The sequence below is a fragment of the Bos mutus genome, chromosome 12 (genome assembly GCF_027580195.1).
Source record: "Bos mutus isolate GX-2022 chromosome 12, NWIPB_WYAK_1.1, whole genome shotgun sequence".
NCBI lineage: Eukaryota > Metazoa > Chordata > Mammalia > Artiodactyla > Bovidae > Bos > Bos mutus.
The window spans coordinates 32,466,297-32,490,005 of NC_091628.1; the positions used below are offsets into that span (position 1 = coordinate 32,466,297).

At 42.5% G+C, this 23,709-nt stretch overlaps 1 protein-coding gene, 1 long non-coding RNA gene and 2 other non-coding genes across 4 annotated transcripts; 1 reads left to right on the forward strand and 3 right to left on the reverse strand.

Annotated features, from left to right (window-relative positions):
* Positions 1-6,866: 6,866 nt before the first annotated feature.
* On the reverse strand, positions 6,867-12,637 carry RPL21 (ribosomal protein L21). The gene is made up of 6 exons (XM_005902186.3): positions 12,566-12,637; positions 8,656-8,734; positions 8,335-8,396; positions 7,756-7,868; positions 7,097-7,247; positions 6,867-6,989 (listed from the first exon to the last, which is right to left on the reverse strand). The coding sequence occupies exons 2-6, from the start codon at positions 8,720-8,722 to the stop codon at positions 6,900-6,902; spliced, it is 483 nt and encodes a 160-aa protein (XP_005902248.2). The 5' UTR covers positions 8,723-8,734; positions 12,566-12,637; the 3' UTR covers positions 6,867-6,899.
* On the reverse strand, positions 7,596-7,722 carry LOC138990308 (small nucleolar RNA SNORA27). The gene has a single exon (XR_011466419.1). It is a non-coding gene; the product is annotated as a small nucleolar RNA SNORA27 (small nucleolar RNA).
* LOC138990304 (small nucleolar RNA SNORD102) lies at positions 7,969-8,039 on the reverse strand. The gene has a single exon (XR_011466415.1). It is a non-coding gene; the product is annotated as a small nucleolar RNA SNORD102 (small nucleolar RNA).
* A 257-nt stretch (positions 12,638-12,894) lies between the features above and the next one.
* LOC138990262 (uncharacterized) lies at positions 12,895-17,045 on the forward strand. Its single transcript, XR_011466381.1, has 3 exons — positions 12,895-13,029; positions 16,425-16,536; positions 16,824-17,045. It is a non-coding gene; the product is annotated as an uncharacterized lncRNA (long non-coding RNA).
* Positions 17,046-23,709: the final 6,664 nt, after the last annotated feature.

Sequence of the window (23,709 nt, forward strand, 5' to 3'; positions counted from 1 at the left end):
CACAAGATCACCCATGACCTTTCAATGCAGGTGTGTACCTGAACGGTAGAATTATAAATAGCCTTGCCTAAACTGTAGGTGCTTGTCTTCTATTTCATTTGAATTTCTTTGTATCCAGAGTTATGTAATATGGCTGTGCAAGCAACATATCACAGGCATGCTGAAGTGGTTTTAAAAAGATAATAGAAGTGTGTAGGCGCAGATATGAATATACAGATCTGTGGGTGTTTAGAAGTGTGAAGAGTAGATTTGGTACTACGCAAATAGCAGGCTCCGGACTCTATTAACCTTCACCAACCACAGGAAGGAGTTTGATTTCCAGCCCTAGACAAAACTTTGCCAGGGATCCTCCTGGACTTCAAGAACATCTCTTCCAGCACCATCACTCAATGTCAGCTACCTTTCCTGTGTATCCTAAATTCCCCAGTATAAAAATTAGGCTCTGTTCTCTACCCACTCCCTACTTTATTTCAGTTCAGCAGTCAAATGATTGAAAATCTACTCTCAGCAAAGCTGCTAAGCGCTGGTACAGAACACAGAGAACAGCTTTCTATTATCAAACATTTACTGAGAGGACAATAATGTGTAAGACACTCTCACCTGCCTTCACAGACATCCCCTTTGTGAAGTTAATTAAAATAATTACCCAATTATCATTTATATATTATTCTTGAGTTTACAAAAGAATTTTCAATTATCTTAATTCTCCCTTAATCTTAATCCTGTGAAATGGGTAAAAAAAAAATTTTTTTTTTAACTTTTTGGCCACCCTGAGAGGCATGTGGGATCTAGTTCCCTGATCAGGGATCAAACCTACACCCCCTGCAGTGGAAGCACAGGGTCTTAACCAATGGGACAGCCAGGGAAGTCCCTTGAATAACTTTTAATGGAGTATAATCTTTATAAGTATTGAAACACTATGCTGTGCACTTAATATAAGTCAGCTATACTTAAAAACAAACTCACGGATACAGAGAGCAAGACAGGTGGTTACTGGAGGGGAAGGTTGGAAGGGAGGTGAAAAGAGTGAAGGGGACCACCTGTATGTTAACTGTAGCTTTGGCGGTGATCGCTTTGCAATGTACACAAGACGCTGGTTTATAATGCTGCATACCTTGACCTTATGTTAGAAATATGAGGTGGGGGTCAGGTTATCAGGGAAAGCTACAGGGAGAAAAGACTGGTCTCTGGGCATATTGGATAGATGGAAACACAAGGGTAGAGACAGGTCTTATCTAGCTGGGAGAGCAGCATGAGCAAAACCAGGAAGGTAGGACGTGTGTGGCACATAGTCTCAGATCAGATGCAGTAGACCCTGATGCTGGGAAAGACTGGTGGCAAGAGGAGAGTAGGGGCCAACAGAGGATGAAATGGCTGGATGGCATCACGGACTCAATGGACATTAATCTGAACAAATTCCGGGACATAGTGAAGAACAGGGAAGCCTGTAGTGCTGCAGTCCATGGGGTCGTAAAGAGTTGGACACGACTTAGCAATTGAACAGTAAAACGACCCCAAATGTTGGGGAGCAGACTGTGGATGGTAGTGAAGGCCATACTGTGGCTTCATCTGGGAGCTCCTGAACACCCCTGACCTGTCTCTGAGGAGGCGACCCCTAGTACATGCAAGTGCCAGTGCTGTCAGTATGCAAAGGACAGGCGACATCTCTGCTGTCAAGCATCTTCAAGCTGTTTGCTTATTCATCTCCTGTGAGAAATTAATCGGAACTCTTGTTCTTTCTCAGGAGCAGACACTCAATCACATCTCCCCTTGAGCTAAGCCATCATCTCATTTGATAGACAGCAAAGAGTACCCCATGGCATCCCTTTTCTAAACCAAATGATTTCCATAAACTGCACTCTTGCTGAGAAAGTTCTGTGAGGATTCTCTATGCTTTTTTTATGTGGGACTCTGAGAGATGGCCCATCCGTGGCTCCTCACCACATGGCTCCTGCTGTTTGAAAAGACCCACAGTAGAGTCTTGGATGGTTTTTCATGCCTTTGTACATTCTCCATCTTAGCATAATAGCTGCAGTTTCTGCCTCACTCTTTTCATAACCAAGCAATCTGCCTAAGATTCTATGAAGATTTCTCACTCAAACAATACTAATTTTTCCCTTTTAAATAGGGCTGGGATGAATATGCTATAAACACTCATATCCCAAACAAATCAAATTCAGCTTGAAATTCTCCTGTGCTCAAAAAAATAAACCTGTTATAGTGATGCCTATTGCTAAATTTTAGCAATTGTTTATATTTTAGAATCTTTCCTATCCTAGTACAGAAAAAAAATGCAAATCTACGCTAATGGGAATATAGAAGAGATATGAAACTGAGGTTTTTTTGTTTTGCCAAACATTTAGAAGGAAATTTCAGAGATGTAGCTCATTCAACCCTTCAGATTGGCTTCAGCTGAACACGAACATAAGGCCTTCAGTGATACCTGGCTAGATCAGAAGAGAAAGTCCAAGAAGCCACACAGCTTCAATCACGATTGTGGCTCTTATTAAGAACAGGGTGAAAAGTTTTATAGTTAGAATATTTTTCTTCACTCTCATTGGGATGTGTGAAAAAAAGGGAATTGTACAGTAAGGGATTCGTTTATAAATGCATACTTTGTGATGGTTACTAATTAAAGGACCTGCATTTCAAGGCAGGCACATACTTTTATCAGCACACACAAAGCTCAAGCGTTTCAATTTAATTCATCTCTCTACTAATAAAACCTTCCAAGATCATCTGTAAAATAGTTGCACTAAACAAGAGATGCCCAAGAGTTGGAAATACAGATGTAGAGCTTCAGAGAAAGTGAGCTCTGAAATTGAGTCTCAAGTTTATTAGAGATGGCTAAAGATAAATCTAGCGGATCTCACATTTGAGAATGCTTCTCGATCATCCAGGGAGCTTGTTTCAAGTGCCAGGCTTGACTGGCAGAATTTCTGACTCAGTGGCTCTGGGGTAGGTTTGCATTTTAAACAAGTTCCTAGACGTGGATGCTGCCTCTGGGGCACCATACTTGAAGAACCACTGCTCCTAGAAAGAACTTAGGACAGACGTGGAACCTCAAGGAAGATCCAAAATAAAGTGGCCGAGGGAGTTAGACAGGCAGGGAATTTGGTGAAAAGATGATGGCAGAAGGGCCTTCCCAGGTGGCATCGTGGGAAAGAACCCACCTGCCAATGCAGGAGATACACACGTGCATGACGGCCGAAGCCTTTGAAAGGAAAACAATTTCCTGGCCCTGACAAATACTAGGGAGATGAAGCCAAATTGGAAGTCTCCAGATTTAATTAGCAGGGTGTTTGGTGACCTCTAGGAGTAGTTTCATTAGAGTGGTGTAGGTGGAAGCCAGATTTGAGTGGGAGACTGGGAGTTGAAGCTACAAAAGAAATGAGACACAGGAGAAGCTGTTTGTTTCATTTGCTGGCTCTCAGCAGTCCATAAGCTGAAATGAAGGCAGCAGTAGTGGAAAGGGTCAAGCAAACAAAAGAAAGCAAGAATAATTGGTGAAAACAAGGGCAGTGTAGTGTCAATGCACCTCTCGAAGCCTTATTTTGCCTTGATTTAAATAGGATTTCTGATTGGACTTCTTCTCCTAGGTTGTAACTTCCTTAAGGGTGCTTAACCTCCTTTCAGGGTAAAGTAGGGGAAGTGACAGTAACCATCTCCTAACTTACTGAATCTGACTTTGGCTGGAAGTGGTACAAGATCTCAGAAAGGCAGGTAGAGGCCAGATGATACAGGGCTTTGAATGTGAGAATAAAGGTCAGAAACACAGGGAGGTTCAGCAGAGATGGCAGTGGAGGCAAAAGGAAACCAGGTAAGTGGCCCAGAAGCTAACGAAAGCCCAATTCAGTAATTCAACATTTTCTTCCACCAGATTAGCAAGGACTAAATTATAATGCGCTTCCCTGGTGGCTCAGACAGTAAAGAATACTCCTGCAATGCTGGAGACCTGGGTTTGATTCCTGGGTCAGGAAGATCCCCTGGAGAAGGAAATGGCAACCCAGTCCAGTATTCTGGCCTGGAGAATCCCTGTGGACAGAGGAGCCTGGAGGGCTATAGTCTATGGGGTCACAGAGTGACACAACTGAGAGCAGCAACAAATTAGCAACAACTGGGGAGAGTGAAAAGACAAGCATTTTCACTCACTCACAGAGTACAGACTGGTACAACCCTTTAGGAAAGCAATCAGTATCAAGAATCTGAAATTCAGTACTGTGCCTGAGGATGCAGATTCATAGTCTCACCAATGACAGCAATTTATAAAACGCTGTACTGCACACCAGAGGAGTTCCCATTTCCTGGTGACCTCCCCTCTGCGTGGCCGGGCCCATCTGCAGCCCTTTCTCTGGTCTAGCCTCAGCAGCCCTCCAGCACTGTGTCCCATGATCCTCCATTTCCTTTTTGACAAGTCAAGTTACACTTCATTTAGTGAGTTAAACGTGGAATCACTCAAAGTGCAAAAGGACTTGTAGAAAATCCTTTGGTCCAATCTGTCGGACTTGCAGACAATCCTCATTTTACAGGAGCAACACAAAACAAGGTTAGCATGACTTGCTGGAGAATGAACAAAGGTTTGAAGTATCTTAATGTTTCCACATTACATGAAATATTTAATAACTCATTACTGAGCAACGTGGTTGGTTAGCCCTCAAAATTCAGAAACACTGTAGTTTATAACAGTCACTGTAGTCAATAAATGCTCTTGAATGAGAAAAGCACTGCCTTTTAAAACAAGTAGACATCTACTTTAGGTTATTTTCCTGTAGTTTATAAAGTCCACAGGAAAATAAAACCACCTAAAGTAGATGTCTACTTAAAAAAAAAAGAAAAAAGGCAGTGCTTTTCTCATCCAAGAGCGTTTATCAAGGACATATGTGCCAGGGGCTTCCCTCCTACATAGCTCAGTTGGTAAAGAATCCACCTGCAATGCAGGAGATCCTGGTTCCTGGGTTGGAAGATCAGCTGGAGAAGGGATAGGCTACCCACTCGTCTTCTTGGGCTTCCCTGGTGGCTCAGCTGGTAAAGGAAGTGAAAATCACTCAGCAGTCCATGGAATTCTCCAGGCCAGAATACTTAAGCTGGTAGCTTTTCCCTTCTCCACGGGATCTTCCCAACCCACGGATCGAACACCTGTCTTGGGAAGTGTTTTTTTTTTTTTGGCGGGCGGGGGGGGCGGGTGGATTTCATTCCATCAACCTAAACCAGATTATCATCTGATTCCAAGCACTTTCATACCGTTCCTTTACATGCTTTTATCAGGGATGGTTCATCTATGATTCAAGGTAAATGAAGGACAAGCAGAAATTCTGTCAAATGAAGAAAGCCAAGTATGGGTGTTTTGGGCCAAGGCAAGTGTATGTGCAGAACTTGGGCAATGCACAGAATTTTCCTAATAGAGCCATCATGTAGGAAAAGAATATTTAGTAGGACCTGGACTTCACAGTTACAGACAGCTGTTTTAATATTCCTGCCCTGGATGAAAACTGCAAACTCAACAGATCACAATGTTGTCACCAAACACTGTGTGACACCATGTTGTGTGTTTTACTTGGCTTCCAATCAAACCTCCACAGCCACCCCGGAGGGGGAGATCTTTCCGCTTTGCAAAGGCAGAAGCAAACACAGGCTAAGCAGTGTGCATTACAAGAGGATCAGTAAGTGGGAAGTCTTGAAGCCACTCTAACAGTAGCTACAAGAAATGAAGAGAAAGTGACTAAAAAGGCCGGAGGGAAGAATGGCTGTGACATTCATAGAACAGAATTTTCAAGTAGGCAGTGACTTCAACTGGTGCATAAGTGGCACCATCAACTTACCTTGAAAAACACAGAACGGGAATGCCAACAGATGCAATTCATTACGGTTCTCCTTTTCTGCAGTGGTGGTAAACAATTTCTTTTGCCCAACAGTCATGTTTAAACATAACCCTCCACCACTAGGTGTGCATCTTTAAGGGCAATTAATAACCAACCACACTCACTGTGTTAGGTCAGGAATCCAAGACTCAGTGCCAGGTCTGCTGGACTCCAAAGCAGACCTACGACCATCCCGCCACCCCAGATAAAACCGAAGGCTGCCAACACCAGGGTTTCACTCATTCACAGCATTTACCAACATTACACACAGGTTCTTGTCTCTAACAGTGGGGAGAGAACACCCTTTAAACAAGCTCGCTACAGGTACTACCACAGAATCCTGAAGGCAGGGGAGTGGGATGGGATCAAGGCCCTACTGGGTGTTTACCACATCCAATTAAAAATACCCAGGAAGTAACAGAACCCAAAATGTGCTCCAAATACACTAAGTAGCTTTAAAATATTATTACTATGAAGCAATAAATCCTTGCCCAACTCTCCCCCCTCATAACCTTGGCACCTTACTTGACTTGTGCCTCTGCTTCCTTTCATGCAGAATGGGCAAAACTGAACTTATTCCAAATTTTTTGAGTACATTTTATTAAGTGCTTAGAAGGCCACATCAGTTTAAATAAAAAAGGTCCTCTGGTTTTTAACACTCTGCTGAGCACTGCTGCATGAATGGTCTAAACAGCTCAGGCTTCAAATTTAAGTTCCTGATCCTCAAAACATATCTATTTATGATGCAATTAAGAGTAATCAACTTTTCCTGAACTATAATGCAACAGATAATCTTTCATTCATTATATCCCCCCCCAAAACAGGGATTTAATAGGCTATTTTCCAAGAAGTAAAAATACTTTATAAATAATATCTGGCAGTGTATTAAAAAATGGAGCATACTGAACAACAACTATCTTACACCTTTCAGGAAGAAAAAACACTAAATCTGAAAAGACATCACCCACTCAATTTGGACACAACACCTCTACTCAATTAAGAGAATCATTTGCACAGTCCAGGTCTTTATTTCTACACCCATCAGGCCATGAATTCATAGGGAATGGGCTCCAACAGTTCGGGTTCCTTTCCATTGGTCCTCACAAAGTGTGCTTCTCTGGGTGGAGCAGGCTAAAAAAACACAAGGGAGTAATTATATAAAGTACTGTAACTCAATTTCAAACTGTTCCCAGAACCAATAACACACTCAACACCAAGAAACCCTGCCAAGCACTCACCTGGCGCTTCAGCTGAACCCAAGTCCCTTTCTCTTTGGCTTCCTTCTTTTTCTGATCATTTTCCTTCACACGTTTCAGGAAGCTATCTCGGCTCTTAGAGTGCTTAATATGCTCGATACGCACATTAATTCTCTTGGCAAGAATCTTGCCCCTGGAGAAAAAAGAGCCTTGTAAGTGCTTCATCAAAAACACAGCCTAAATTCAGAGAATCCTTTCATGGGTTTTACTTTAAACCATGAACCTCTACCCAGAGACAAGATGACAGCAAATTTACAATCATTTATTAAATCTTGCTGAACTGGGTGTTGAGGCAAACATCCCCATTCATAAGCTCTCTTCTGTGAGATGACAGACTCTCAAGTACCAAATAATTTAAGCAAAACCAGACCACTAATAAAACGTACAACTTATTAAACTTCTTACCTTCTGAAAACTATAACTACTTAGTTAACATACTCCATAAGGCTTTAACATTGTAAGGTGCAAACTAAGTTTATTACAATGTTTCCTCTGACAGGTTACAAGACAAACACCCAGTTTGCCTGAGTTTTAAAAGGTTATTTCCTTTGCCCCACTTGAATGACCAATAAAGACATAAGTCCAATTGGCAAAGTGAAAGGGGGTGTGAGGCAATATACAAAGAATTAGACGGTACTTACTTAACTTGTTTGTTTACAATGATGCCAACAGCATGCTGGGTGACATTGTAGACTCTTCCAGTTTTGCCATGGTAACATTTGTGGGGCATTCCTTTTTGAACAGTACCCATTCCCTGTTTAGAAAGGAAGTCAACGTCATGCCAGCAATTTCCCCCCTCCTTTTAAACCCAAAGTAAGATATTTTAATTTTTTTTCTTTAAAAGGCAACTCAAGAGCTCTCAGAGCCGGTGAAATGTCATTTTCACGTTGCTTTAAGCAATCAAAAAGACAATCATCATTAAGCTCTGGAGTGCCAGGACACATACACTTAAGTTCTTATGATTTCCCCCCTAACTTTTCCACTAGCTGTTAAAAACAAGTAATGAGAAAATTCTTAAGACTCAAAAATAGCATTTTAAAAGCTTGTTTTTGAAAGTAAAATTACAATAGCCATTCCACACTCTAAGGAGCTCCTCCTCAGTAAATGGATTTCCCCTCAATTAGGAAGACAAAATGATGGAATACACACTGTTCAAATTTCAACAACTTTTCTAACTTCTAATGTTACTCCGTGGTTAATTCTCCAGTTTTATAATTTACCTTGATATCTACAATATCACCCTTCCTGTAGATTCGCATGTATGTGGCCAAAGGAACAACTCCTGCAAAAAGAAAAAGAAAAAAAAAACAACACACAAAACAGTCAATATTGAGAGTAAAAGAAATACTTACTAGCCTTCAACACACTTTTTGGCTGTTACAAGTACTTTATCTTGATAGCCAACAATTTAGAAATTATATATAAAATGCATGTTTTATATTAAAAGGCAGATGCTGATTAATCAGTGTCATTTATTAACAACACACTGTATGAACCGCAACACACAGGCAATAAACCAGGAGGAGGGCAGCTCCACTCACCATGTTTTCTGAAAGGCCTGGAGAACATGTAGCGGGTGCCCCGCCTCTTTCCCTTTGTGTTGGTCATCTTGGCGAATCACTGAAACCAGAAAGCACAGAACACTCAAACACAGTGTCAACAGTGTCATCTTCTCCTTTAACCAAAAAATATGTAATTACAAATGCACTCATTTCAGTAGCAACATCAGAATTAGGGAACAATCTACAAGGCTGGCTCACCAATCAATAGCTCTTATAAAAGGGGAAAAGGCAGTAATTTTACCAAGATTTTTGTCAAAATCACCTAAAAAGTCTAAGAGGCAGAACTGGATTTCAGAATCCAAACCAGCACTTTCCCTATGAGAATATAAAAACACAACAGGACCCTGGCATACTATTTCTGAGACTGCCAAGAGCACTGGAATTACTAGAAGGCAAAGCACAAAACTCAAGTCTTTTATTTTTGCATATTGATACCCCCCCTTTCAACCTACAGGTTTCTCTTATACAGCATCTATTAACTTATCAAAAATCTCTAACTCACTTATCTAATTACTCAGTTGTTTACCAGGAAATGTAAGGTGTATCTACACTGTTAAACTTTTCACTTTGTTTCCCCAAAGCTCAAAATAATGGTTTTAATTGCTTCAGATCACCCAAGAGAACTACCATTGCTGGCAACGACTCCTACCACAAGGAGATCACAAGTTAGAACACAGTGTTCTAACCTAAATCAATCTCTCAATATGTTACCATATCTTCAAAAGTGACTCCCAAGAATCTTTTTCATATGACTTGCCTGGCAAGGAAACAGAATGTTTTAGCTAACCCATCAAAGTTAAACCACTGTGCACACTCTTACTTCACATTCTACTAATTACTCTGTAATGGTCTATATGGGAAAAGAATATTAAAAAAAGAAAGACTTATGTATAACTGATTCACTCTGCTGTACACTACAAACTAACATTGTAAACTGACTGACTATATGCCTATAAAAACTTTTAAAAAAATATCCACAACAAAAAAGAAAGGCAAGAAGAATCTATCAAGCCTAAATACTGCTTCAATTCTCAACTCTACATTTGTACTAAGTTCATATAAACTCGCCTTACGTTCATAAACAAGGAGACATGCTCTGTGGGTATCAGTAAATCATTTCTTGACTACTGAGCCCACTAGTTAGAAATCCATTCACGACCCAAGACACATGACTTGCCTTTTGCAAAGAAATAGAGGAAAACAATATAATGGGAAAGACTAGAGATCTCTTCAAGAAAATCAGAGATACCAAAGGAACATTTCATGCAAAGATGGGCTCGATAAAGGACAGAAATGGTATGGACCTAACAGAAGCAGAAGATATTAAGAAGAGGTGGCACGAATACACAGAAGAACTGTACAAAAAAGATCATCACGATCCAGGTAATCATGTTGGTGTGATCACTGACCTAGAGCCAGACATCCTGAAATGTGAAGTCAAGTGGGCCTTAGAAAGCATCACTACGAACAAAGCTAGTGGAGGTGATGGAATTCCAGTTGAGCTATTTCAAATCCTGAAAGATGATGCTGTGAAAGTGCTGCACTCAATATGCCAGCAAATTTTGAAAACTCAGCAGTGGCCACGGTACCAGAAAAGGTCAGTTTTTATTCCAATCCCAAAGAAAAGCAATGCTGCCAAATAATGCTCAAACTACTGCACAATTGCACTCATCTCACACACTAGTAAAGTAATGCTCAAAATTCTCCAAGCCAGGCTTCAGCAACACGTGAACCGTGAACTTCCAGTTGTTCAAGCTGGTTTTAGAAAAGGCAGAGGAATCAGAGATCAAATTGCCAACATCCGCTGGATCATGGAAAAAGCAAGAGTTCCAAAAAAACATCTATTTCTGCTTTATTGACTATGCCAAAGCCTTTGACTGTGTGGATCACAATAAACTGTGTTAAATTCTGAAACACATGGGAATACCAGACCACCTGACCTGCCTCTTGAGAAACCTGTATGCAGGTCAGGAAGCAACAGTTAGAACTGGACATGGAACAACAGACTGGTTCCAAATAGGAAAAGGAGTACGTCAAGGCTGTATATTGTCACCCTGCTTATTTAACTTATATGCAGAGTACATCATGAGAAATGCTGGGCTGGAAGAAACACAAGCCGGAATCAAGATCGCCACGAGAAATATCAGTAACCTCAGATATGCAGATGACACCACCCTTATGGCAGAAAGTGAAGAGGAACTAAAAAGCCTCTTGATGAAGGTGAAAGAGGACAGTGAAAAAGTTGGCTTAAAACTTAACATTCAGAAAACGAAGATGAGGCATCTGGTCCCATCACTTCATGGGAAATACAGGGGGAAACAGTGTCAGACTTTATTTTTGGGGGCTCCAAAATCACTGCAGATGGTGACTGCAGCCATGAAATTAAAAGATGCTTACTCCTTGGAAGGAAAGTTATGACCAACTTAGCATATTCAAAAGCAGAGACATTACTTTGCCAACAAAGGTCCGTCTAGTCAAGGCTATGGTTTTTCCTGTGGTCATGTATGGATGTGAGAGTTGGACTGTGAAGGCTGAGCGCCGAAGAATTGATGCTTTTGAACTGTGGTGTTGGAGAAGACTCTTGAGAGTCCCTTGGACTGCAAGGAGATCCAACCAGTCCATTCTGAAGGAGATCAGCCCTGGGATTTCTTTGGAGGGAATGATGTTGAAGCTGCAACTCCAGTACTTTGGCCACCTCATGCGAAGAGTTGACTCATTGGAAAAGACTCTGATGCTGGGAGGGATTGGGAGCAGAAGGGGACGACAGAGGATGAGATGGCTGGATGGCATTACTGACTCTATGGACTTGAGTCTCAGTGAACTCCGGGAGTTGGTGATGGACAGGGAGGCCTGGCGTGCTGCGATTCATGGTGTCGCAAAGAGTCGGACACGACTGAGCGACTGAACTGAACTGACGGAGCACATCTCGAAGTTTGGGCAACTCTGGCAGCTGCTACAAACTAGCCTGCCAGCCTCCTCTGTCCTGGGATTTCCCAGGCAAGAGTACTGGAGTGGGTTGCCATTTCCTTCTCCAGATCTTCCAGACCTAGGGATTGAACCCGGGTATCCCGCATGGTAGGCAGACGCTTTTCCGTCTGAGCCACCAGGGAAGTCCACAAACTAGACAGAAGGACGCAAAAACTAAGGCTAAGCGGTTTCTTGCTTAACTCCCCTCCCCGCCCCAAACTTCTAAATCAGACAGAACTATTCAGAAATCCCTGTACTCAACACTTGCTGCCCTGCATTAATACACCCATAGCCAACAAAAGCATTTTCCCTTTGTCCAACTGGGGCCCCAAGACAACATTTAAACGACCCGAAATCACTCCCTCTGTATGAACGACTAACGGCCTCGGTTTCTTAGTCCAGGTGGACTCTGGGCACCTCTGCGGTTCTCCGACCAGGCCCCAGGCTCACACACACACCCCGCCAACCCGTTCCTACCACCCTGAAGCCCCTAGCCCGCAGCACATACACTTCAGCTTCTGCAACGAGAATAAGGATGCCACCCTGAAGGCATTCGAAAAGAAAGGGTCACGCGGCCCCAGAGCCGGTCCGAGGAATCCCAGGTCAGCAGGGCTGAAGCCGTGCAAGCACAGGAGGGACCAGTTCCCTTGCTCCGACAGACCCGAGTCACGTCACCCAGGGGCTGCGGCCCCGCTTCTCTGGGGCTCTTCCCCTCAGCAGGTCGCGGCCTCGGCCCAGCCCCGCGCCCACGGTCCCGAGTCTGGATGGACACAGCCCCACCACTCGAGCCAGCGGCCCCCGGAAAAGCTAGACAGCCTTTCTAGGGCTTCATGCGCGGCCTCAGCCGCTACAGGGTTGAAACTCACGCCTGAGGGGCCGGGAGAGAAACGAGAGGCGGCGGGAGCCACGCGCTGGCCTTTACCTGGAAGATGGCGGTTCCGGCCGAAAAGAAGGAGGCGGGGCCGCGCATGCGCCTTTCAAGGCCCTGTGGGCTGCCCACGGCGCTGCCTGAAGAAACGCCGACCGACAGCCATCCTTTCCTGAGGGGTGAGGTTATTGTCCCTGAGGACGAGGAGAGCCTGTGAGGATACTGTCATTTCTTGCGAAAAAGAGGGCGAGGTAATCGACCGACACAGGCTGACACTTGGCTCTTGCCAGACAGCCCAGAAAGGGGCCTTCAAGGGGGTCCAACGGGCGCCGACGTCCCGAGCGTGTTGACGTCAGCGCCTGCGTCAGACGCTACGCCGGGTGCGGGTGTGTGCGTGCGTCCTCGGGCAGCATTCGGGCGCGCGAAGTTACAGGTCTGTTCTCGCTGCTGCAGTCAACGGGGATGGCTATGTGGGCAGAAAAGCCAGGCTGTAGTGAAGAAAGCGTGTTGTCCGGTTTGTACGTGTTTCAAACCTATTTTTTCTCAATGCGTAAAAGCATAGTACACACTTCCTGGTAGGTTCGTGCGTGTTACAACCACTTTGGAAAGCCACAGGGCAAAATCTAGTGAAACGGAAGATGAACGAATAATCAGATTCCGGGGATTTCCCTGACGGTCCAGTGGCTGGGACCCTGCTTTCCCAATGCAGGGGTCCCTGGTTCCATCCCTGGTGGAGGATCTAGATTCCTGTCTGCCGCATCTTGTGTTGCAACTAAAGATTCCGCAGGTTTCAATAAGGATCCTGCTTGCTGCAGCTAAGGCCCTAAGATGAGGGGGGGGGGGGGGGGGGCAAATAAAGAAGTCTTAAAAACACCAGACTCTGGCATTTTTAGTTGTTGGCCGTTACAATCACTCCCTTCCAGCTCCCACAGGTCATCTTTCCTTTCTTAACGATTCTCCTTGCTAAGGCTCCTTGGATAAGCGGAGGCTCTGCCTTCTCCCTGACAGCATCTCCACAGCTGAGCGTCGTCCTCAGCTGCACACAGGCTAACTGCAGTCACTATAATAAGTCATATCTGGGCTGTAGTTTGCGCATATGGACTTTGTTTTCTTCAACAGATAGCAGTGTTAAGCCACGTGGCTCAGATGGTAAGGAATCTGCTTGGAATCCGCCTGCAATGCGGGAGACCTGGGTTCGATCGCTGGGTCGGGAAGATGCCCAGGAGGAGGGCATGGCAACCCACTCCAGTATCCTTGCCTAGGGAATCCCATGGCGGACTAGATAGAGTCCATAGGGTCACAACTGAGAGTCGAACACTACCGAGCGACTAGCACACGCGTGCACACACATACGCACGATTTTAGTTAACTTAAAAAAAAAAATGCTGGGAATTCCCTGGTGGTCCAGTGGTTAGGACTCTCTGAGTCCACTGCAGAGGGCATGGATTCGAACCTTGGTCTGGAAACTAAAATCCTGCACTTCAGTTCAGTTCAGTCATGTCCAGTTCTTTGATACCCGATGAACTGCAGCACTCCAGGCTTCCCTGTCCATCACCAACTCTCAGAGCTTGCTCGAACTCACCTCCATCAAGTCAGTGATGCTATCCAACCATCTTATCCTCTGCCGTCCACTTCTCTTCCCACCTTCAATCTTTCCCAGCATCAGGGTCTTTTCCAAGGAGTCAGTTCTTCACATCAGGTGGCCCAAATATTGGAGCTTCAGCTTCAGCATCAGTCCTTCCAATGAACATTCAGGGTAGATTTCCTTAAGGATTGGCTGGTTTGATCTCCTTGCAGTCCAAGGGACTCTCAAGAGTTTTCTCCAACACCGTAGTTCAAAAGTTCTGACAAAACGTGGTCCACTGGAGAAGGGAATGACAAACCACTTCAGTATTCTTGCCTTGAGAACCCCATGAACAGTATGAAAAGATCCTGCAAGCTGCGAAGTAAAAAAAAAAAAAAACAAACAAAAAACCTTACTTGTCATAGTAAAATTGTTCTATGTCAAATTTCTATTTTTTAGCAGATCCTGTTATTTATCTCACTCATCAGTGGATCTGGACTAAGGGTAACATGGTTATTACTCTTATCCTAAGAAAAACATAATTAGTATGAAAATAATAGTATAACAAGATGAATTCCAAAACTAAATGTGTTCTTGCTGTGGCCTACCGTTTTAGACTTTGTACATATGTATTTGTGCATATGTATGTGTATATTATCGGAGAAGGCAATGGCACCCCACTCCAGTACTCTTGCCTGGCAAATCCCATGGACGGAGGAGCCTGGTAGGCTGCAGTCCATGGGGTCGCTAGGAGTCAGATATGACTTCACTTTATTTTTTCACTTTCATACATTGGAGAAGGAAATGGCAACCCACTCCAGTGTTCTTGTCTGGAGAATCCCAGGGACGGGGGAGCCTGGTGGGCTGCCGTCTATGGGGTCACACAGAGTCGGACACAACTGAAGCGACTTAGCAGTAGCAGCAGCATGTGTATATTGTATATCTTTGTACATATGTGTGTACATATGGATGTGTGTATTATATATATATATCTGTCTATGTACATATATTTGGGTAGGGAGGGAGAAATTGAGATAGAATTTTTAAATATATATACCCTGAAATGCACAGATCCTAAGTGTTCATTTGGATGATTTTTGACTAATATATACAATCTACTATATACAATTAGTATATATACAATATGCTAATATATATACAATCTATATATACAATCAGTATATATACTAATATATACAATCTTATAACCAATATCTCCAAGCAAGATTAGAACATTGCCTGTGTTTCTTCCCAGGTAATCCCCTCCCCAACTAGAATAATCCAATATTCTGATTTTTATAACCATAGATTAGTTTTACCTATTCTTAAATCTCACATAAATGGAAATGTATGCACAGTATGTACTCTTTGTTGTCTGACTTTTTTTTTTTTTTCAGCTTAGTGTTTCTGAGTTTCAATTATGTTGTTGCTGGTATCAGCAGTTGAATTTATTTTTTTATTGCTAAGTAGTAGTCCACTGTATGAATATACCACAGTTTGTTTATACATTCTTTGAATGGAAATTTGGTTGTTGTTTTTTTTTTCCCTTGATTTTATGCTGTATGAATAAGTTTTAGTCACCAAGTTGTATCTGACTCTTTTGTGACCCCGTGGACTGTAGCCCGCCAAGCTCCCCGTCCATGGAATTTTCTAGGCAAGAATACTTGCCCTTCCCTTCTCCAGGGGATCTGCCTGACCCAGGGATTGAACCCAGGTCTGATGCTAGGAAAGATCGAAGGTGGGAAGAAAAAGACGACAGAGGATGAGATGGTTGGATCATATCAATGAACATGAGTCTGAGTAAACTCTGGGAGTTGGTGATGGACAGGGAGGCCTGGTGTGCTGCAGTCCTTGGGGTTGCAAAGAGTCGGACACAACTGAGTGACTGAACTGAAATATTCTTGAGGATATGTTTTCATTTCTCTTGAGTAAATACTGAGAGCATTGCTTGATCATAAGGTATGTCTAACTTTGGAGAAAATTGCCAGATGGTTTTCCAAAGTGAACCCTTATTTTATTTATTTAGCATTTTCCTCTGAAGAGAGACTACAGCATTTATTTTTAACACAGGCTTTTAAAGTAGGTTTGTGTCATTAGCTCCATTGTACAGATCTGAAAACCAAAGTGGTTTCCTAAATGTCTGATGGTCGGTTTATCCCATTTGAGATCATTAACTGTAAAAAGAGTAAGAAAAGGCTTGAAACTTAAAAAGAAATGTGAAGTAAATTAAATGTAGAAAGTAGGAAAACTCAAAATTCATTTAATATTTATAAGCATCTAGATTAAAACAGGTACCGTTCTGAGGGATGGGACCATAAAAATGAATAAAACATAATCCTTGCCTTCAAGGACTCCAAAGAGCTTGGTGGAAGAGGAAGGCCACAGACTGTTCTAGGTGGACTAGCAGAGGACACGGAGTGTGAGCAACACAGGAGTTCTGTGGCTGATCCACTGCGCCAAGGTGAGCGGAAGGGGTGGGATAGAAGAGTCCCTGGGTGAGAAAGGAAGCTTCGCAGAGAAGGCTGAATATATAACAAAGGAGGCACTCTTTGACCAGAGAACAAGTAGCAAGGGTATTTTAGGTTGAAAGTATCACTGCTTCTGTAAAGGCATACAGATGGATAATAACTTTAAAAACTCAGAAATGAAAGTCACCCAATAGCTTTAGAAAATAAGGTCAACAAACAAACAGGAGTGTGACATTAAAATGAAACCAGTTTTGGACTTCCCTTGTGGTACGGTGGACAGGAGTCTGCCTGTCAACGCAGGGGACACGGGTTTGATCCCTGGGCCCGGAAGATCCCACGTGCTGTGGAGCAACTAAGCACCTGTGCCACAACTCCTGAGCCCGCACTCTAGAGCCCTCGCTCTGCAACAGGAGAAACCACTGCAGTGAGAAGCCCGTGCACCGCGACGAAGTGGAGCCCCCGCTGGTTGCAACTAGAGAAAACCCACGTGCAGCAACGAAGACCCAGCACAGCTGAAAATAAATAAAATTATTTTTAAAAAATTATTAAATGGAGCCAATTTTATGATTTTGCACCAGGCTTGAGTAAGATACTAAGCAAAATTCATAAGTTTGCTCGTTAAAGTAAGTTCATGGGTCTTCCCTAGTGGTCCAGTGGTTAAAAAACTCCACACTCCAATGCAGGGAGCATGGGTTTGATCCCTGACCAATCTAGACAGCATATTAAAAAGCAGAGACATTGCCTACAAGGGTCCATCTAGTCAAAGCTATGGTTTTTCCAGTAGTCATGTATGGATGTGAGAGCTGGACTATAAAGAAAGCTGAGCACTGAAGAATTGATGCTTTTGAACTGTGGTGTTGGAGAAGATGCTTGAGAGTCCCTTGGACTGCAAGGAGATCCAACCAGTCAATGCTGAAGAAAATCAGTCCTGAATGGAAGGACTGATGCTGAAGCTGAAACTCCAATACTTTGGCCACCTGATGTGAAGAACTGACTCATTAGAAAAGACCCTGATGCTGGGAAAGATTGAAGGCAGGAGGAGAAGGGGAGGACAGAAGATGAGATGGTTGGATGGCATCACCAACTCAATGGACATGAGTTTGAGCAAGCTCTGGGAGTTGGTGATGGACAGGGAGGCCTGGTGTGCTGCAGTCTATGGGGTTGCAAAGAGGCAGACACGACTGAGCGACTGAACTAAACTGGGGAACTAAGATCCCTCATGGTGCGTGGCTCACTAAATAATAAGAATAATAAAATAGCTTACGTCTCTATTTCCTTCCTGTGGGAAGATACTAGCCAAGTGTACATTTGGTTTATTTGGGTTTTCAGAAGACACTGGCAGTTTAACTCCAGCAAGGCAAATTTTCTAAGCTAGGAGAAAGCATGGATGTGTTCTCTTATATGTGAGACTCTAGTTGAAGACTCCTCTTGAGTATCAGTAACCTCCATCGAATTTGCCTTTGTCTTGGTGGATTAGCATGAGGACAATTTCAAGAACTGATGAGTTTCTAGTATAAAAAGCATATAATGAGAATTCTTGTCTCCGGGAGAATATCACTGTATGATAGCCAAAGTAATGAGGCAGAAATACCATGAATAATTGAAAAACACATGGTGAAGAATAATTATGCAAAATAATCTTTTTTCCATTAAAATTTTCATTTGAGATCTTGAGAAGAAGCAAAAAAAAAAAAAAAAATATGAACAAGAGAAACTCTAAAAAAAAAAAAAAAGAAATAAAGTAAGACAGGACTTCCCTGGTAGTCCAGTGGTTGGGAGTCTGCCTGCCAGTGCAGGGGACATAGGTTCGATTCCTGGTCTGGGAAGATCCCACATGCTGCAGGGCAGCTGAGGCTGTGTGCCACAACTCCTGAGCTGACATGCTGCATCTACTGAAGCCTGCCTGCCTAGAGCCCGTGCTCTGCAACAAGAGAAGCCCCCGTTCGCCACAACCACAGAAAGCCCACACAGTACCGAAGACTCAGGGAAGCCAAAAATAAATATTGATTAATTTTTAAAAATCAAGTAAGACAGAGTATACCCTTTCAGAATTTGATTCTGTCCATGAAAAAGGCATAAACAAGCGTGTGTCCATGGGATTAGGCATTTAAACTGAATCTCAACTCCCTAACTCAGATCTACTTTATCTGCATCCAGATTTTTCTGTTCCCAAATCCTACTTCTTCCTCCAGCTTCTAAAATATCTTCAACTGCCGTAGACGCTAAGGCCAGAGCACCATGAGGAAGAACTGAATCAAATATCAGGAGCCTTGAGGCAGAAAGTGTATTGAAAGGAAAGCTGGGAAAGCCATTGCAGTCATTTATGGAGACCTAGTTATGCTTTGACAGTAAGGCACAGCTTGGAAGTATGGAAACAGATACAATGTAGGGTTTTCTAGTTTGCAGGAAGCATCTAGGAGATTGTCAGACTTGTAATAAATTCAAGGAGAAAACTAGTCAGTTGGAGTCAACTTATTCCTAACGATTACATTAGTTTTTCCACGTAACACCATCACTTGGAGCCATTCCCATCTCTTCCAGGCAAATTTACTTTTTGTATTTGTAGAGAAGGAAGAAAGAGACTATCCCTCTGATCCCGTATTCTTGCTTCATAATAATTTTGAGGCTGACAGACCAATTTCATGTCTATTGTTAGCCCTTATTGACTATGGGTACCTGGGCCTGCATTGAGAAATTTCTTCTTTTTTTTAATGACCTTATTCAATGCTCAAAGCAATAAACATAATATTGAGTCTTTATTTCACTTCAAATTTCAAGAATCTAAGTTGAAAATCAATCGGTCTCTCAAGGCCCAGGCTTCATTCATGTGGAAAATTAGAACTTACTGGTTCAGAGACAAAAGACTTTGTCTTAGAAAGGTTCAAAAGATTTCCTGGATGATAAATGGGTCTTACAGAATGCATTTGGATGAGTTAAGTGTAAATGAATCAAGCACAATGGATTAAGTTATCCTTAATTTATTTCATTTCCTATTTATTTAGAAAAATGTTGCACTTTGGGGCTTCCCTGGCGGTCCGGCCCTTAAGATGCTGCACTTCCACTGTAGGGGGTCCAGGTTCGATCCCTGGTCAGGAAACAAAAATCCCACATGCTGCATGGCTGACCAAAAAAGTTAAAAGAAAATGTGACATTTTGACTCCTTTCACCCCTTTCTCCCATCTTCATCCCCCTCCATCTCTGGCAACCAATCTGTTCCCTATATCTTGTCTTTTTTTTTTTAATTTTAAATTTTAGAGTCCACATATAAGAGAGATCAGGCAGTACTTCTCTGACTTTCACTTAGCTTAATGCCCTCAAGGTCATCCATGTTGTCGCAAATGGTAAGAATTCTTTCTTTTTTTATGGCTGAGTAATACTCTATATTTTAGTAAGTAATACATATTTTTTTCAATATGTGTGTGTATATACAAATATACCCTAAAGATATAGCAATAAACTGTTAGAACTAATAAATGAATTCAATAAGTTTGCAGGATACAAAATCAATACATAAAAGTCTGGTATATTTCTATATATATACATTGCTAACTATCACAGAAATTAAGGAAAATTCCCATTTTTAACTACATCAAAAAGAATAAAATTCTTAATAGTTTTAACCAAGGAAATGAAAACCTGTATACTGAAAACTATACCACATTAAGGAAATACACTGATGAAGGCACACATAAGTGGAAAAATACTCCATTTTCAAGGATTGAAATGAAATAATACTGTTAAAGTGTCCAAACTATTTGAAGCAAACTATAGATTCAATGCAATTCCTACCAGAATTCCAGTGGCAACTGTACAGCTGCTGAATTGCCTTGAACTGACTTGGATTTTTAATTTATACTGTAATTAGGCTAATTTTGCTTCACTATTATTCTGTTATGTCTGTAAATTTCCAGTGAAACTGCTTGTTAGGTCAAATTTCTGGGAAAATCACATAAATATGGAACTAGCACTTGATGAGACTTGTTAAAATTTCTCTTGGAGACACTTTAAAAAGAAAGCCACACAAGTTTTCTCAAAACAGCCTTTTTGGTTGTCAAGTGAAATAGGTGAGCAATTAGGCTTTGGTCCTCTGAGTAGACTCAGAATTTTCTGCTGACTGGCCATGTCCTGTCTCCACCTCTCTGCTATCATTCAGGTCCTTGGCTGTACTCTCAGGGAATAAAGAAGAGTTTGTGGTTGAAATATTTTGACTACAGTACTTGCTGACAAAAGACTGAAACCTTTTTAGCCATTAGAAAAATTACTTGGGCTCCAGTTTCATAATGCCAGGAATTTCCGAAATAGAATTTTTTGGAAAACTGACAGTAACTTTAACCATTGTAATGAACCACAATGACATCAAAATGCTCCTGCAAAATGACTGATACAAAGTGGTTTTGAAAAAATTTTAGCGCTGGAGTTTGTAGCTGAAGTAAAAAGTGTTATGTGAACAATCTTTGTCAGACATTATTTTAGTGCTCCTAATTTTCACAAAGCTTTCACATTTTGCAAATGCAATCCCACTGCCAACTATTTTCTTCAAACTAGTTTTCAAGCATCTGTGATACTTAACAGTTGGTTTCTGTAGTATTTGAAAGCTGATTTAGGTACACGAAATTGGTGAGGCTCAATTTAAATAATTTGGTAAAATTCTATTTATTTTTAGTTGATCTAGGAGAAGATATTTGAAACTGGAGAATAAACTGGATAGGAAACTTTTTAGGGTAGTGGTCTGATTTCTTTGGCACAGTGGATTCCAAAAAATTTAAATGTAGGTTTCGTAAGGGTAAGGACTTAGTCACTTTGTATCTACTGCTTAGAGAGTGGAGCATGAAGATGACTCAGTCGTGTCCGACTCTTTTCGACTCCATGGACTGTAGCCTACCGTGCTCCTCCGGCCGTGGGATTCTCCAGGCGAGAATACTGGAGTGGGTTGCCATTTCCTTCTCCAGTAGATCTTCCCAACCCAGGGACTGAACCCGGGTCTCCCGCATTGCAGGCAGACGCTTTACCACCTGAGCCACCAGGGAAGCTCAAGTAAATGCTCAAGAAATAATTGGAAATAGAGATGGAAAAAATGGAACTGGATGGGAGCAATAAAATAGCCCAATTGGTTCAATGTTACTATGGGTAATTTTTTAAAATGCCGATTATTTGGCTGCATCAGGTCTTAGTTGTTGCACGTGGGATCTTCCTTGGGGTCGGCAGGCTCAGTAACTGTGGCCTGGTGGGCTTAGTTGTCCCACAGTATGTGGAATCTTAGTTCTCCAACTAGGGATTGAACCCGCTTCCGCTTCATTGGAAGGCAGATTCTTAACCAATAGATCACCAAGGCAGTCCCTGGGCAGAATTTGATAACACTTTGCTAGGTGCATGTTCCCATTCCCTGTATAACTCAGCAATTCTGTCGGTAAGTACCTGCAACTGCTTCTGCACATGAACACAAGGAGACATCCATAAGGACATTCATAGCAGGATGAAAATGGCGTTTCCACCTTCTTTTCTGCAAGCATTGAATAGATGCAGAGTCTATCTCTGTGGATGAAGTGACCCAGAATTTTAGTTATATGAATAACTCATTAGGGAAGTGCTTAAAAATAAACAGAAGATTTTCATAGAACTACACATTCCTTTTTTACTCTGGGTAATTTTAACATGGCATCAGACTGGCAAGTCACCTCTAATAAAATATAAACTGAAAACAGATTTTTTTCCTTCATTGTCTAGACTATTTAATTTTGTTCTCCTTTGCTATTTTGTCTAGTTTCAAAAGGAGCAGCTTCATGTGAAATTTGTGGGAAGGCTGCTATTCAGAGTTTAATGCCATTATGTAGTAGCCCCGTGAAAATCCAGCAGGAAGAATGTAGATACTTCTAGAAGATGCTGAAAACTATTTGAAAAATGAAGAATTCATAGACATAATTTCTCTAAAGTCATTGAGTTGGAGATTGAATAAATGGATAATTGAATGAATGGGTGATTCAAAATACATCATTAATGAATTGGAAGTAATCAATTATGTCACCTGGTCCTAAAAATATTCCTCTAAGGGCTTCCCTAGTGACTCATATGGTAAAGAATCTGCCTGGAATGCCGGGTTCAATCCCTGGGTTGAGAAGGAAATGGATACCCACTCTAGTAATCTTGCCTGGGAAATCTCATCGAGAGAGGAGCCTGGCTTGCTACAGTCCATGGGGTCACAAAGAGTCGGATACGACTGAGTGACTTAGATTTTTTTTTTGTCCTAGAGAATGAAGCATGTGATAAAGCCAGTGAGTTCCTTGGTCAAGATCCCACTGGCAAATGACAGCCTCTGTAAATGCATCTCTTTACAACATTGTGGTGATAGAGAAGACAGTCTCTGAGTTCGGGAATGCTAGTGCTGGTGGAACTCCTAGGGGGCAGGGAAGGCAAGCACATGATTGGAGCAAAGATCCATCCCACTGAGGCTGATTCTGCTGGAGGGGTCTCTTGCTGACTCCTTGGGGCACGGTGCCATCTCAGGGTCTCAGTGTTGATCAGATGCCAGCAGGTTGGACATTCAGCCCCTGAAGAAGCCAGACCAGAGTTGGAAAGGGAATAAGCTACTGGCGTGTACAGCTTCCACCCTGCCTCCTATGTCCTTTGTTCATGAGCCCCTGGATCAGGCTCGCGGGTGACGAGGAAAGACTGCCACAGGTCCACAGGGTGGATCAACTTGACCACCTGATTACTGCTAGGGGCTAGGTTTCCCCTCCTCATATCCATGAGTTTATGTATTTGGAGAAGGGCCTTAAGGGAGATTGTTGTTGTTGTTCACCCAGTAAGTCGTGTCCTATTCTTTGTGACCCCGTGGACTGTAGCCCACCAGGCTGCTCTGTCTTTGGGGATTCTCCAGGCACGAATACTGAAGTGGTTGGTATTTCCTTCTCCAGGGGATCTTCCTGACCCAGGGATGGAACTCACATCTCCTGCATTGGCAGGAGAATTCTTTACCATCCGAACCACCAGAGAGGCCCCTTAAGGAGATGCTGCTGCTGCTGCTAAGTTGCTTCAGTCATGTCCGACTCTGTGCGACCCCATAGACGGCAGCCCACCAGGCTCCCCTGTCCCTTGGATTCTCCAGGCAAGAACACTGGAGTGGGTTGCCATTTCCTTCTCCAATGCATGAAAGTGAAAAGTCAAAGTGA